At 36.4% G+C, this 16,783-nt stretch overlaps 1 protein-coding gene and 1 pseudogene across 1 annotated transcript; one reads left to right on the top strand and one right to left on the bottom strand.

Moving 5' to 3' along the window:
- Positions 1–6,792: 6,792 nt before the first annotated feature.
- LOC143628716 (uncharacterized) lies at positions 6,793–9,157 on the bottom strand. The gene is made up of 4 exons (XM_077098219.1): positions 9,145–9,157; positions 8,870–9,106; positions 8,104–8,780; positions 6,793–7,616 (listed from the first exon to the last, which is right to left on the bottom strand). Exons 1-4 carry the CDS (start codon positions 9,155–9,157, stop codon positions 6,954–6,956), a joined length of 1,590 nt encoding a protein of 529 aa, XP_076954334.1. The 3' UTR covers positions 6,793–6,953.
- Positions 9,158–10,101: 944 nt separating this feature from the next.
- On the top strand, positions 10,102–15,818 carry LOC143628717 (putative disease resistance protein At5g66900; annotated as a pseudogene).
- The last annotated feature ends 965 nt before the right edge of the window (positions 15,819–16,783 follow it).

The following is a 16,783-nucleotide window of genomic DNA, read 5'->3' on the forward strand; positions in this document are numbered from 1 at the left end:
AGACAACGTATATCTACAGATACTGTCACACCCCAACCTACGACGGAATATGCCGGGGCGCGACATAATTGTATCATAGCTCAAAAGACACTAAGTAAATACACGTGTCAATATCTAAATTATTTATTTCATATAATCCAAACACGTAAAGCACAAACATTGTTTCAAAAGAAATTACAACTAAAAATAATAGAAATAAAGTTCATCATTATTCATCATGCATCCTAAGGTCCAACTATTCTTTAATCCCTTTATTCTTCATCCAATATAGCTACCTGCGCCATGCGGGAAAATACATAGTTTGTCAACATAACGTTGAGCAAGTAATTACGGTTTTGAATACATATAATATAAAAATGACAATTCCTTGCGATAATATGAAATACTACAATTAGCATAACAACAATATAACAATAATATAAAAAGTTGGCTTTTCACTCGAATCCCATGGATAACGAGCTACTCCGACGGTATATGATCATACTAATGAGGATGAAGATGAGGACGAGGATGAGACACCAACCACCAAAACATAAAAATAAACACATAGTCACATTTGCAAGTATAACTAATTAAACAATATCATATAACGCAAATAGTGGAATTGTAGTGAAAAATTGAATTAACGCATAGCGCCCCCAAAATATAAAACGATAAAAAGGAGATGTGAATTACTTACTTTATCGAGTAGATTAAAGAAGATAAGAGTGACGATAAGAGTTAAGATAAAACGGTCAAGCTCCTTGAAATGCATCAACAAAAGGACCTAATGTTAACAATAGTGTAATTAATAAATGAGGAAAGGAATTAATATAACGATTTGAGTTTGGTGGGATATTATTAGTTTCAACGTCATTATTGTGATTTAATCGTTTTGAAAGATTTGGCGTCTTTTAAGGTTTTAAATTATTATTATAATGGTTATTTATTATTTAATATTATCATTACTATTATTATTATCATTATTATTATTATTATCATATTTATTATTATTTATCATTATTATTATTATAAATTTTAGTGGAATATTGATAGATGACAAATATTATGTATAATCGTGTATATTAACGAAATATATATAGTGAGCTTACATATAAAATATATAATTGGTTTAGAAGGAATCACATTTTGTTATATATATTGTGAACTCCTATATAATTATATATACATATATTATATACATACATATATGTTATCAATAAATCGATAAATGAAGGTTTGCGCTAAAAAATATGACTTTAGGGTTCGGTTTCGTTACACTAATGATTATTTAGTGTTATGCATACAATATACATACCAAAGGTCGATTTAAAAGCTTCAAATAAATAAATAAAAAAGAAAACGGGTCCAGGGGTTAGATCCCGCGCCCTGGACCGTTCAGAGTTTTATCCACTTATGATGGCTGGTGCTTCAGTTTGCGATTTAGAGCAGGTCCAAACAATTAAATACAGAATGGAATATACATCCCCAAACCAACCATAAACCCTAAAATCTTGAATCTGTTGATTTGTTTGTTGTTTGTTCAAATTGATTTAGGGTTATTGATTATCAACTAAAAACGAATATAATGCATATAATGATTACCGTTAACAGTTATGAAATGAGGGTTATCGAGCAAAACGGGTCACGGCCGATTCTTGATAACAGAACTGGTTCTTGATGGCTTCGAAAATGTAATTAGCTTAGGGATTAGTGTCACAAGATTGAGAGAAAGGTGTGAGCGAGTTTAATTGAATTCTAGACGTGTATTTATAGTGTTTTAGAGTCTAGGTTAGCCGCGGTTTATTTTTTTGGTTAATTAGCTGTCATTTGTTAAGCGTTTTCCAAGTTTAAGGTGTCGGTGGAATCGAAATTGGGCGGAGAATCATTTTCATACAACCAATTCCGCGATTGGGGACAAAGAACGCGAGTTGCCATACGTGGGGGAATGGGATGAGAAGAAGAAGAAGAAGAAGAAGAAGGTTGATATAATTTTGAATGGTAATTGCAGTTTGGTCCTTCTATTTAGCTAAGGGTACAAAGGAGATCCAATGTTTAGTTAAGGGTTATATTTGTATATTTTGGATAGTTAAATAATTATATATAAAAAAAATAAATAAACAAATGAAATCCTTTATTGATAATTTACCCGCCTACGAACCGCGTCGGGTAAAGATTACAAAACAAGAACGGAAAACCCGAAATGTTACAGATACAAACCATGTAGTTTCATCCATTACTAACTATACATGTTTACATAATGACCTCCTAATATAGCAACTAAAGAGTTCTCTATAAAAACACTTATATAATACGCGACTCATTTTAATCGTGTTATGCGTCAATTAAGCAATAGGTTTGTGTATGTGAGGGATCTTTTAAGTCTTTTCTAGGAAAAGAAAACATAATATAGCTTAACACTTGCAAAGATTGATTTTCAATAGATGTGTTGTTTTTTATTAATCTCAACTATCATATTTTAGTCATACTAGTTGGCTGCTAACGGTCTCATCTTTAAACGTATTTGTTCCCAACGGTCTGTGACTAACAGAATCCTAACGTCGTTACTTGTAGGTCGCCGGAAAAATGTTTTTGGCCTGAAAGTCACATTTTTTTGCTACAAAACTCAACCTAAACATCACCGTCACCATCAACTTACTCACCACCACCACTTGAGTGCCACGAACGGATTCCGATGATGGTTCTAGGGTTCCGGCAAACTCAATAATTGGGGGCTTTTGCTTGAAAAAAGATCCTATATAAGGTTACAAAGATGTTTGGGACGAAAATGTTGAGTTTTCCGAGAAAAAATGTGAGTTTTCTGGGGAAAAAGTGTTTCTTCGGCGACTTTCAACTAACGGCGTTAGAATTATGTTAGTCGCGGACCGTTGGGAACAAATATGATAAAAGATGGATCTTTATCAGCCAATTCGTTAGTTGAAACCAACAGCAACCAAAAGATGTTAGTTATAATTAACAAAAACCAACGCACATTTTCAATACGATTAGTTCACTTTTTTTTGGGTGGGTGGATGCTCTTCATGTATAAGATTACATGGTCGGTATAAAAGAACTAAACTCTCAAATTTAAAAGATTCACCAGCCTCTTGCAGCCCTACCACTTTTATTGGCTGTGAAACCAACTTCCAAATAGTTTAAAATGTGAAATCCATGAGTTAATCATAGGTTTGTAAACAAACCGAGCGAATATAAACCCGGGTATGTTTCTGTTCATTCAACTTTAACCGAACACTGACGTAAACACAAACATATAATCGAACAAAATTTTGTGTTCATGTTCGTTCAATAATACGGGCGTGATCGTGTTCGTTCATGCTCGTTCGTTTAAAACCTAAACAAACAATTCACAAACGTTAATGAACAAAAACAAACTTAAACGAATATAATAGAACAAACACACATGAGCACAAATAAGCATAACTTACCAAACATAACCAAGTATGAGCCCCCTTTAATACACACAAGCACACGTATATACCATATGATTTAAACAACCCCCCCCCCCCTCTATTTATAACGGCAACTTTTTTGTATTTAGACTATCGCACTTTCTAAATTTGGAGAGCCCCGTTGTCCCACTCTGGCCAGACTATGTTGTTTTAACCGGGCCTACGCTGGCTTTCAAAGTTTGGCTTGGGCATTCCCCCGGGAAACCATATCGCCGACTGCCACTTGACAGTCGTTGTGCCACCATAAGAGTATAACTCTCTAGTGTAACACACGGTGACACGAAAACCCGGTTGGGGTCGGGATTCAAACTGACAACCTTTGCATAAGGCCTAGCACAAGACCTTCATTGCCCCCTTTATATTTGTATATATAAAAACATAACTACTTAAGTATTTATTAAAATTAATATGAACATAAACGACTATAAATAAACAAACATAAATGGACGCTCGGGAATTAAAAAACAAAACGTGTGTTCATGTTCTTTAGTTTACTTAAATAAATATAAAAAAGTTTGTTTATGTTCGTTTATTTAATTATTTATTAAATAAACGAACTTCTCATCGAACAGTTCATAAACATTCCGTTCATTTACATGCCTACTTAGTTAAGCAGTTAATGCGGAAAAATATCAGATATCGGATCGGTTATCGCAGTGAGATATCGATGGGATATCGGTAATTTTAATATCATGTAAAATTCATATATATATAGCAATACAACACTAATAATTCAATACGTCTCCTACCATTAACAAATTAACCTTTTGCAAATTGCAAAACACTAACAATCGTAGCAAATAAGAATTAATTAAGACTTAAAACAATAACATTGAACACTAAAAGTTGATAATTAAGAATTAAAACACTGATATCGGGAATATCGGTGATATATCGGTCAAATATCGGTCCAATATCGGTCAAATATCTGTCAATATCGTTGATATTATCAATACCGATATTCTAAACCGATATTCTGACTTATATATCGTCAATGGACCGATAACCGATATACCACTGATATATTTACGATATCAACTGTACAGACTTGATTACTTTTGTGCAGGAAATTGCCTAGTTGGCTCCTCAAGCTTTGGAAGTATATTCCTAGCCTCATCCTCCCACTTAAAATGATAATAATAAAAGATTAAAAGATGAGATTAATGGTCTAATGATTGTTAATAATGGTTGGCGGTAGTGAGGCGGCAGTGCTAATAATAATCTAACATACTATGGTCAACGAATGATTATGATAGTAACTTTGAAGAGCCCCATATTATTCATGTCTTTACACTAATCTGTCACGCAATTTTCAAACGGATAACTTGAATCATGTAAGAGTCGTATGTACTTTTAAATTGAAATTATTTGATGATTCTTCAAATATTCAGCCAGATAAACTCAGACGAGTCAAAATCGTAATATGATTTTGATTGTGAGTTTCATGAACCAGATTAAAGAGCGTACGAATTTGTCAGGAAATCACATTTGTGGATTAGGGTTGGTATGTGCCAAAGGCTATTACCATTTTGAATTTTGAATTTTCATTAAAACTCGTCTATATTTGACTTATAATATTAACAAAATCCAAAATTTCATTTTTTAATGAACTTTCAACATAGCAATAATGATCAAAATAAATTTTCGACTGTAGTTAGGGGTCGTTGCCCACGAACTCCTGTTGGTTAAATGGTTAGGAGTTTCATCCCTAGCATCATAACCTCACACCTCTTAACTTATTTAATGTATATTAAAATTTACATTGGTTGAAAAATAAATCAAATTATATTAAAATATCTAATAGAATCATGTAGACTTAATGTCCAAAAAAAATAAACACCATCATGAATAACCTTAGAAGAATTTAGCGATCTTTTTAGATTTATGGGTGGTTTAGAGATGAGCTTATTATTTATAGGTATTTTAATATGGCCGTTTTGTTGATTCAACTAAGCCTACTAGTATTATTAGCTGTGTGTTGTCGTTGAAGCCGACGTGTTAATTCATTCAAACATATTGTGTTGCATGGCGCTGACTGGATCCAACCCTTCAACCCTTGTTGACCGCGACACCGGTGAATTCACCCCATTGTCGTTCGCGTCCGCTGAATTCATCCATTCGCGAGCCAACCCATCAATTTTCTTCCTTTAGCCCAAGCGAGCACGCTCGACCGAGGTCGCGACGAGCGGTGAAGCGAGGGTGTTGTGGTGTTCGTGGCCGACGTGGCTCGCGCCACTCTCTGAAGCCGGTCGCTCGCTTGCCACAACGCATAGTCTAAAGTTGAGTGTTGTGAGTGGGTGCAACCACCTCCATGTCATCATAGTGAGGGGCCTTTATTTTTACGGCCAATCAGCTTTCCACCAACTTTTTTATCTTTAAAAAAACATTGTTTGTTTGGTATAAATTAACGAAATGAATGGGTGAATGGAATGGACGGAGTAATTGAATGGACAAATGAATGAAATTGATCATTAACATTCAATTATATTGTTTGATTACCGTGTAGGAATAGAGTGATTCATCACTTTATTATTATTATTTATACTATTATTAACAATAATAAATTATATTAATAATAATACGAATATTAATAGATCCACGCATTGCGGCGACATTGTTAAACCGAATAAAAACAATCACAAAAACGTTGAATACCGTATGCGTGTTATAAAGTGTTAATTCAGCAAATTTAAAATAATAATATGGATAATATAATAATAATTCATGACAATCAAGCATGTTTAATTTCATTCTTTTGGAATGATCTATTCCATTTCACCTTTCGTTCCTTCGTGTCAAACGCACGCTAAATTAATAATTTGGTGGGTTAGTTAAATCATTACACATGTTTGATGGTTTAGTTAGTGACATCCCACTACTTACATGACATTGACGTAATTATACCTTTGATTAACTAATCATTGGTTTTGACAAGGCAATACTTTTGGTTAACTTATCCCCTTCCATAACATTGTCACAATAGTGATGTCTTAACAAGAGTTCAAAGGGAGAGAAAGGAACAAGAAAGAAAATGGATAAAGTAAGATTGAAGCGGCGGAGTTAGACAACTCACCAGTGCTACTTTCTTCGCTGCTAGTCACAATCGATCAACTTTCTTCGCTGCTAGTCACAATCGATCGGTGGCGCTGTGTTTTTCTTAAATGTGAATGAGATTTTGTTGTTTTCTGAATTGTGTTTTCATTAAAAAGATGGGTTTTTTTAAGTAGTTGTTGATAGTCACATATGTGTGTTTTGTAAATGAAGTAACAAGTTGTGTATAATCTAAACAAGTCATGTGTGAAATATTAGTTGTATTGGGTTCAGTTTTATTACACCTTGAAAAACAAGTAAATCAAACATCAATACATCAACACCAACCAATAAACAAAAAACATAACATTCTAAATTCTTCTCTTCCCTTGCTAATTTCCAACCCCATAATTGTTCTAAAACCTTCTACATAAATAACTATTCAATCAAACCTCAAAACAAAACACAAAAACCTCAACCCATTGTAGAACCCGAACCCGACCCAGACCCACCTGGCCCCGGCTGTTTTGCAACATAAATCTGTTTTACTTTCGTCGAAGACGGGAAACCTTTATCTGTCCCCATGGATTGTTGGTGGTGGTATCTTCCATGAAACCCGGGCCTACGGTGAGCCCACTGGCCGCCAACGGGTTTGTTCTTTGGAGACACGCCTAAACCGCCTCTTTGATACCCGTAACCGCCAGCATGGTTATTATTGTAATGTTGAGAAGACGAGGTTTTCACCGGTTGGGGTTGATTCTTGAACTCAACACCTCCGCCACTATTATTGTTGTTCTTTATGGTTCCTGAAGAGATGTGACTGACGGTAACCAGAGCTGATGTGACGGAAGAGGGTGGCCCGGATGAGTCAACCAACCCGAACTCGTCTGGGAAATGGGTGATGGTTGAGTCTCTAACAACCGGGTACACCAGAGAAGGGTTTGAAGGTTGAGGTTCGGATAATCTATTGGGAGGAAATGTTGACTGATCAACTGAGTGCCCTACATGGCTGCTAAACTGGGAAGGTCCGGTTATGGCTTCAGTTTGTTGCTGTAAGGACAGTGACATAGGGACCGGATGAAGCGGTGATGCGGGTACCTGAGACCACCGAGCTTGGACCGTCATGTCTGGCGCGGTCTGGTCATATTTGAATAAGTTCATTCAGTATTTATAGAAACAAGTGAACTTCATATATGCCTCTCATATACCAACAGAAACATAAATATTATGTATGCCCTTTAAAACTACTTAAAATACTAAAAATACACATTTCAACAAAAAAACGGTTAAAGAAATGACAATTTTACCGCTAATTTTCAAAAACTTCATATTTACCCGTTCTGAAAAATGCTTATTGTTTTTTACTGCGTTTATAAATAAATAATTGTCTACCTAAAGTATTTAAACAAAACTCTCATTTTATAAAATGTTTTTGGCACCTTTCTACTCAATATATAATATATAATAATAATAATAATTAAGAAAGAATTAGCAAGTTAAAAACCATATATATAGGGGTAAAATGGTCATCAACTAAAATTCATTCATTTTTGTAATTATAATATTTAAAGTTGGGTTAAATAAGCAGCAAATAACTAACTATTAGAAGAGCCCAAACAGTTACCTGAAATGGAGGCACATCGAACATGGTCAACGGTGGACCCATGGGCATTAAGGGTGAGCCCAGGCCAAGATGCTGGCTTGGCGGCTGCATGTTAGTTGGGTTACGAGGCATGGAAGCCATATTCATGGAACTCATGTCCTCTTCACCTCTACTAGAAGTCGCATCATGCTTCCAATCCGGTTGTTTGCCAGACGGGATATATGTAGCACCCATAAAGCTCAAACCCACCTGCCCGAACTGACCGACAGGTGCATAATGGTTATAAACCACCATATGTGGTGGAGCTTGGACAACAGGAAGACCTCCAGGTGGAGCAATGAACTGCCCTGTGAATCCAGCAGGACCATAGAATGAGTCCATGCCGGAATGGTTTTGCCATGCACCAATATGCCTTGAACCTGGCCCGGTGGGTTTTTGGGCTTGTGAATTGGGCCCATCAGATTTGTCATGTGGGCCAAATGCATAGACCGGACCACTCATCATGGGGTGGTTCATATCATAGAACGGAAAGTGAGAAGGTGTGGGCCCAGGGAAATGAGATAACATTTGGGGTGATGAGCCTTGTGGACTCGGGAGTGGGGTCCACAACGATATCGGTGTGGTTTCAACCGACAGATCAGCAGGAAGTGATACACTAAGTGATTCTTCCGGCTTAGATTGACTTCCAGATTGTTGATCTACAAAACATTTCAAGTATCAACAGATTAAATTCAATAAATAGATGAATAAAATAATAAAAAAGTAATAAAATTTATTTGATTCTCACCTTTTGGGTCTGAAACAGAAACAGTCCCCAACCCGTTTCCAATTATCTCATTTGTATCAATGGCGGCCACATCCACAGCTGAAACAACATCTTCAACTTCAGTAACACAGTCATTCTCTGTTTTTAAAGCATTTTGAGTATTTTGAGTCACGTCAGGACGGAATAACCCGGGAACCCCAATCCCATGTGAAGCAACACGTGTACTGGGAGGAAGTACTGTTGGGGAAGTAACCGCCCCTGTTCATGAGACATCATCAGAAATATGAACTCAATACAGTATTTTAACATATTCTTACCAAACTGAATTTTTTCACCCGCAAGTAGAGAGTTGACTGGGCTTGAAGATGATGAAATTGGCTTTCCCTTTGTCAAGATTGATGTAGATGACAAAACAGGTTCACTAACCAATGTGATATGATCGCCTATAGATGTTACATGTGTCTTATTGATAGTAGTATTGAACCGTGCTGGCTTCATAGCCTCATCCAGTTGTGTCTGAGTTAAGGGGATAACCTGTAGGTTGTTTTTAAAATAATAATACAATTCAGATTTACATGCTAAGAATAAACACCAAAATAGTAAGGCTTTCACTTTTCACCTGTTGGTCCATTTGTGCATTACCCCAGTCGCCCAGGGACGTTTGAACATCATCCACAACCTTATTTTCAGACTCGAATATTAGATTTGAACCATGATCTTCTGCAGCATCAGATATTGCAGATGCAGATTCTCTTTGCAGATTCCTGCAAGTAATGTATAGTGTAAAATATTTAATAAAGACTCTTCTATGCTATTTTTAATTCAATTAGAGAAAATATACTTGCTATTATCCACAGTATGTGTGTCAGCTGGAGCCAATAATTGAGTGGAGAACTCAGCACACGGTTCTTTTTTAGCAGCAACAGAACGAGTGTTGTTTGATGCAGAGACTTTATTTGGACCAGTGGGGGTTACAGACGCCTTTCGCGGTTGCTGAAAAGATAAAAGAAAATTGCAAATAATATGTATTAAATTAGCCGTTATTAAAATTATGTATTTAATAACAATAATAATAATAATTTTAAAAAAAATTATGAGGAACTTGGGAGAGACTAGTGTTAAAACATGTAGTTTTATATTATTATAGATATAGATTTTAATTAAGTCTAGATGTTGATTATGTGGACTGATGCTAATAAATCGGTTACGATCTTTTCTTTCATTTAAGACTATGCGTAGTCATAAGCCCTCTTATGAGACGTTATGCGACACGTGTATGTCGTGTCAACAAGGGGGTTATGAAAAAAGAAAAATGGTGTAGTGGCTTCATTGTCAGGTACCTGAAAACCATTTCTTTTATATTAAAAGTACTATTTTAAGAAAAAAATCGTATAATATGTTTAGTGATTTATTCTTTGGGTATTTTTGTATTTTCATGTTTGGATGGCATGTGACAAGCTCATACATCCTGGAGGAAGCAAAGTGTCAAGTTTTAGCTGGGAAGGGTTTTGCTGCAAAATAGGAGGGACCGGATGGAAAGTCAAGCCAATATTAGAAGGACTAAAAGTTGGAACTTATATTTCTTAATATAAAGAATTCACAATCTGATGGATTTCTTCATCTTCTGTTTATAGATCTGCTACACGTTGTTGCAGGTTAGATTTCATCATAGTATATATACAGTTTTTGATTTAAGATTTTAACTGAGATTGTTGAGAAGATGTATCAAACACTTTTGTAAATTTGATTATAATTGATGAATAAAATCGTTTACTCTTTGAGATTTTGACATTTTGTTCCAACAATAATTGAGGGACATTACTAAGACCCTTTGAAGAGGTAGGTCCCAGCAGAGCCCAGTTGGACCCGCAAGACTCACCTCAAAGAGGGACGTCTGCGCAGTTGAACCCGCAAGACTCACATTCAACAGGGACGTCTGCGCAAAGGCTAAACTCGCAAGACACCTTGAAGAGAGACGTCTGCGCAGAAACCAACTGGATCTGCAGGACCCACCATGATCAGAGACGTGACGTCCTTACGCGCAGTACGCAAGCTGTTCCCGCAGGAAAAGCCTCCCAATGGTCGACGTACTCCGCCTGTTCCCGCAGCAACGGATACTATCCATTAGGGAAGGCTACCCGCGCAGCAAGGCTACACGCACAAGGCACTTAACTCTTAAATAATTCAGTAATGTCACCTGAAGAAGGAGTGAGCAAAGCCGGGAACATTCCCGTACAAAGCCGGGAAAACTCCCGCCCAAATGAGCCAGTCCGTACGCTACTGGAGGATCTTTTGTACTGTACCTGACGAGGTATGGACAAAAGATCTGACCAAAGCTGCGACAGCTCACTGACAACAGTACAACAAGCAGCATGCTCTATTACTTAATGTCACTATCAGCCGCTGCCTACTCACCAACCTGTCGTAACACGTGCATAGCCTGCAGTTGGTGGAAAATGAATAGTACACAGCCGGCCTGGTCACTATCAGCCGCTGCCTATCCACCAACCACCAGCATGGTATGTGCGTAGCCCACAGTTGGCAGAACAGGAATACTATTCAGCCGGCTGTACCTTCTTGGAAACCTACCTTCGGCTATAAATACTCCAACACCTTGGAATGGTATGGACACATTACATTATCTGATATCTCCATATATTATCTTATCTTCACTAGCAATCTCTTAATATACACTTATATTCAAGAGCAATCTAGTCTGATTCTCACGCCGGAGGGTGGTCACAAGGAGGTACCCCCCTTCTCAGTGACGAGCTCACGGTGTCTGTTTTGCAGGTCATCAGAAGAACCATCTTTGCCAGACCTAACCCCTCGTGGGAAACATCTATTTAACCCCCAGATTATCCGTAATCTGCCTGGGGTCGATTAGTGTTTCTTCACCCTTCCTGGTCGTGTCACCGTTGACTTAATAAGTCAACCTAACCTTAATAAAAATATTTGCCTAATTAACTAACAAACTGATTTGTGCGACAATATAGAAATGTACTTGAGGTTGGAGGAGCAGCTCTAGGTGCTGCCTTTGGTCAATTGCTGAAACTTGTCATAAGCACGATTAAACAAACCCTCGCGTTCAAAAAACTACTCACACGCCTTAAAACAACCTTGGAACAGATTGAACCAGCATGCGCTGATATTAACACACTGTCGAATCGTCCTCTTCAAGAGAGGACAATACTCCACCGCTTATTAGACGATGGGAATAAGCTCGTTGTCAAGTGCTCGAGGACTAAGAGTTGGAATTTAATAATGAAATACTACTACGCAAGACAGTTGATTAATTTGGACAAGGAGCTCTTGCGGTTCTTTCATATAAAAGCGTCCACGGCGACATTAGCTGGAGTTAATGCTTTAAATGCCCGAGGCAGGTCATCGGGTATATGCAGAGTTACAGATCCCCCAGAGTTCACTGTTGGTTTGGATCAGCATCTCATAAACTTGAAGCGTAGGCTGCTTGAGGATGAAACTCGGGTGTTGGTGGTTTTGGGCCATGGAGGTTTTGGCAAGACTACTTTGGCCAAGAAGCTTTGTCATGATGAAATCAAAGGTACCCACAATTCTTTTTGTTGTTTAGATTATGGGTGTTCAAAATCGGAACTGGACTAGAAAAACTCGAAATTCGATTCAAATCATAATTAAGTTTCAAGGTTTGAATTCGATTTTCAAAACTTTGAACTCAATTTGATTTCGGCAATTGAATACAAATTGGTGATTTTCAGTTCGATTCGAAATTTGAATTAAGATACTGCATTTTATTTTTATCACACACACATACATACAAAAAATTCTAGAAGTTTTAAGTTCTAAAGAGTAAAAAATTGGATGATGTAACTCTGAATTTTGAATGGTTTATTAACTTCATAGATTTGTATCTGTTGTTGATAAAAACTCAAACTTGTGGTGGCTTTAAAATTATAAATAAAATATATATTTTTTGATTGAATTCGAATCGAATCCACACAAATTCGATTAGTATTCGAATTAGTCGAATATTTGAAATTCTCTTCATTGAACACCCTAGTTTAGATGGTTAACTTCTGGGTTGCAACATGGGTTTCATGGATCTTAATTGCTTGTATATTGACAGGCGTGTTTGGTGACAATATCATCTATGTTACTGTCTCCAAAGAGACCAGTCTAAAAAGCATTGGCCAGACCCTACATGACCATTATCGCATAAATAACAATGAATTTAGAAGTGAAGAAGACGCCAAGAATCAAATCGAGAACCTAATTAAACAAAGGGGGATCAGATAAAGTGCTGCTGGTCCTAGATGATGTCTGGTCTGAATCTGTTATTTGGGATCTTAAATTCCAAATACCAGGATACAAAATTCTGGTCACATCGAGGTACAAATTTCCAGAGTTTAACTCCACCTACGAATTGAAGATTTTGAATGATGAAGATGCAATGAATCTTTTCCGCTATCACGCGTTTGCAAGTGGCCAAAGTCATGTTAATGTGCCAGATGATATCATCAACAAGGTAGATGAATAACATGTTTTTTTTTCTCAAAATTAAAATGGTAACATTCTCATGCGGTTTTCTTGGTGCTTGTGGATTCAGATGGTCAAAGTCTGCAGTGGACTTCCATTAGCCCTAGAAGTTGTTGGTAGATCACTACGCGGTCAATCTTTAGTCATATGGAGATCCCATGACAACAAATGGTCTGAAGGTCAATCGATATTAGAATCACATGAAAAATTATTGGATTGTCTCCAGACCAGTATCGATGCATTGGATGAGTTGCATAAAATTGTTTCTTGGACTTAGGTTTGTTTCCTGAGGATGATCAGATTGCGGGTTCAGCTTTAATGGATATGCAGGTGGAGTTGTACGATCTTGATGATGAGGGGACGAATGCCAGTGTGAACCTTAATGAGCTCTCATCGAGAAATCTCATCAATCTTGTTCCAATCAGGTACTCCGTATTCTGAAAAAGGTTTTTATTGTACCATTGATCAACTAACCAAAATCTAATGTTATAGGAAAGATGTAGCTGATATTGAAGGCCATTGTAGTGAGTTTCGTGTGATGAAGCATGATTTGCTTAGAGAGTTGGCCATCTACATGAACAGACAAGAGCCTGAAGCAAAACGAAGGCGACTGTTCACGGAAATCCATCGCGATGACTTTCCCAAATGGTGGAAACAACCTGTCGATGCACGCATCTTATCTATTTCAACAGGTTCGAGATATTTTTTATGCTTACACAAAGAAAACTTTGTTAAATCCTAAGATAATTTAATGTTGTTAGACAAAGTGAAGAGAATATTGAAAGTAAGAAAAGTGTGATTACAGTTTACAAGTTATTACATTACATACATGCTTTGTAGAGCACGATAAATAAATAACAAAATCAAATTCGAAGTACATTATGCTAGTCAGATAGCGTGAGAGAGAAAGAGCGAGGCGGTTGTGTAGGGGTTGCGACGCGGCTTATTGCCCGCTTACCCGCCACTTCATTATAAATCATTTTGGATTTTTTAATGAATATTATATATATATGGCTATGTGGTTCTAGTAGTTAGAGCATTCTCATCCCATCCCCCTATCCCTAAACCAAAAATTACACTAAAACTCACTACATTTTCTCTCTCTATTTCAATTAAATATTACTTTTTATACCTTTTATCATTACCTTTTCTCTTTCCTTCACTCACAACTACTTTCAAAATATATTAAAAAATTATAGGGGGTGAACGATAACTTTTTAAATATACAGAAAAATCACCAATTTTTCTAAAATATAAAAACTTTCCACTCACAACCTGAATCACTCTATAAATTATAAAAACACCCCTCACATAAAATGAGGGGTTGGCTGAGAATGCTCTTATGCACTCAAAATTGGTTGCTTATTGAACGTCACTCTTAACTTTTTACTTTATACTTATAGCTGTGGAGAATGTTATGTACTACCTAACGAATACTCAACTAAATCTACTCTATATTCTTTACACCCAACTTGTTTAGAGCTATATGCATCCTCTTGTCTCTTTAATAACAATTACCTCACCATCTTTAACTACATATAGAGAATTCAGCTCTACTTGGAATGATGATCTAAATGCGCCTAATGTTGAAGTATTGATAATGAATATAAGGAGTGAAAACTACACTCTGCCTGAGTTCATTAAGAAAATGAGCCAACTAAAGGTTTTAATTGTGACAGGCTACGGAGCTTATCCTACTCAACTAGACAATCTTGAAGTTTTAGGATCTTTATCCACATTGCATAGAATCAGATTCGAACATGTTTCAGTTTCATCATCGATTCAAGTCATCTTCACATTAAATACTATAAAGAAACTTAACTTTTATATGTGCAAGATAGGTGATGCTCTTCGTAGTGTTACCACTCAGTCTCTTTATATGTTGGACAACCTCAAAGATCTCGAAATCGATTTATGCTATGATCTGAAGATACTGCCAGAAGAACTTTTTCGTTCTGCTCGGCTCCAGAATCTGATCATCACCAAATGTCAAGAACTATATTCTCTTCCTATAAATTTAGGAATCTATCAGAACTTGAATACTTGAGGCTTCATTGTTGCACAAAACTAAAAGAACTACCTGCATCAATAGGAAGTCTCCGTAAACTGAGCTCACTTGATGTATCTGATTGTTCACATCTAACTGCACTGCCTGAAGAAATTGGCGAGCTAAGCAGCCTGCAAGTGATTGATATCAGCGGTTGTGAGGGGTTGAAAGATTTGCCAGAATCTCTGGCCAAATTGGTGCAGCTTGAGGATGTGATATGCGATGAAGAGAGATTGCATTTGTGGAAAAAATTTGAAAGTGTCCTCTCTAAGATGATAATAAACCTTGTTGTGGAGGACAGATTAGAAACCTTAAAGAAAATCTGCCAGTAACTTATCTTGATGTTGTTTTTGTCAAACTTTGAAGTACTGTTTGTGTAATAACTTGGCAAATTTGTGATTTTAATTTGAAAATTTTTTATAAATAAGATGTTTGTTAGTAGTTTAATTTTCAACTTCAACAGCATGAGTTGAAATATGTTGTTCCATTTTGTAGATTTCATAGTTGGCTTTACCATAAGTAATTAACTAACTATAGCTAAGTTTAATAAGTACATGGATAGTATCAAGAAAGTTGCTGCCAGGATGGAGAACTCAAACTGTTGCTAGCATCCCAGCAAGCTAAACGACTGCAATGACCTGAAACTGAAGACAGTCGTGGGCCCAAATCTTTTTCATGGGTTCTATCGATGGCCCGTCAAGGTGTTAGCATTTGGATATTGATAACTATATAAGTTATATTGATAATTAGAGGTTATTAAATTTAAATTAAAAGATATTTAAATTACAAATTTGGCATTTCTTAGGGGTCGTTTCTAAAATTCATGGGGTTGGTTTCAAAAGTTTAAAGGGGTGATTACAAAGTTTTTTTTTTTTTTTTTGGGGGGGGGGAGGGGGGGCAGTGGTCGGGATTTTCACTAGCGTAAAATACTAATTTTTTTAAGGTGAACGGCTGCTCCCATGAGATGGCAGTGGGCCTCTTAAGATAATCAAACTAGGTCAAACCCAGCCCCTTGTCATGAGACCATCAAGCGTAAAATACAAATTAATCTCAAGCTTTTTGTAGGTTGATGATATACGAGATTGACTGGTGTTTGTAGACGGGCTTTCCTTTCTGTGCATAACATTTACTAGCCACCAATGGGTGCATCAAATAATCACATTTCAATTTTTATGTGGTCACATATAGTTTTTCAGGGCCTCCCTTTGCTATGTGTCGAAAACAGTAGTTCAATGAGTCAATAATTCAATAGGTCTATATAATATATATCTATGTATATATATATACAATAATTATAGCTTGTTCATATAAGCAACTTGTTTATTATTATTTTTTAAATTCTTTTGCTATTTTTTGTTAAGTATATATTTATTTGA

This window comes from Bidens hawaiensis, unplaced genomic scaffold (genome assembly GCF_021521415.1).
Source record: "Bidens hawaiensis isolate Kalapana, Puna unplaced genomic scaffold, B.hawaiensis_p1.1 tig00005061_1, whole genome shotgun sequence".
NCBI classification, from domain to species: Eukaryota; Viridiplantae; Streptophyta; class Magnoliopsida; order Asterales; family Asteraceae; genus Bidens; species Bidens hawaiensis.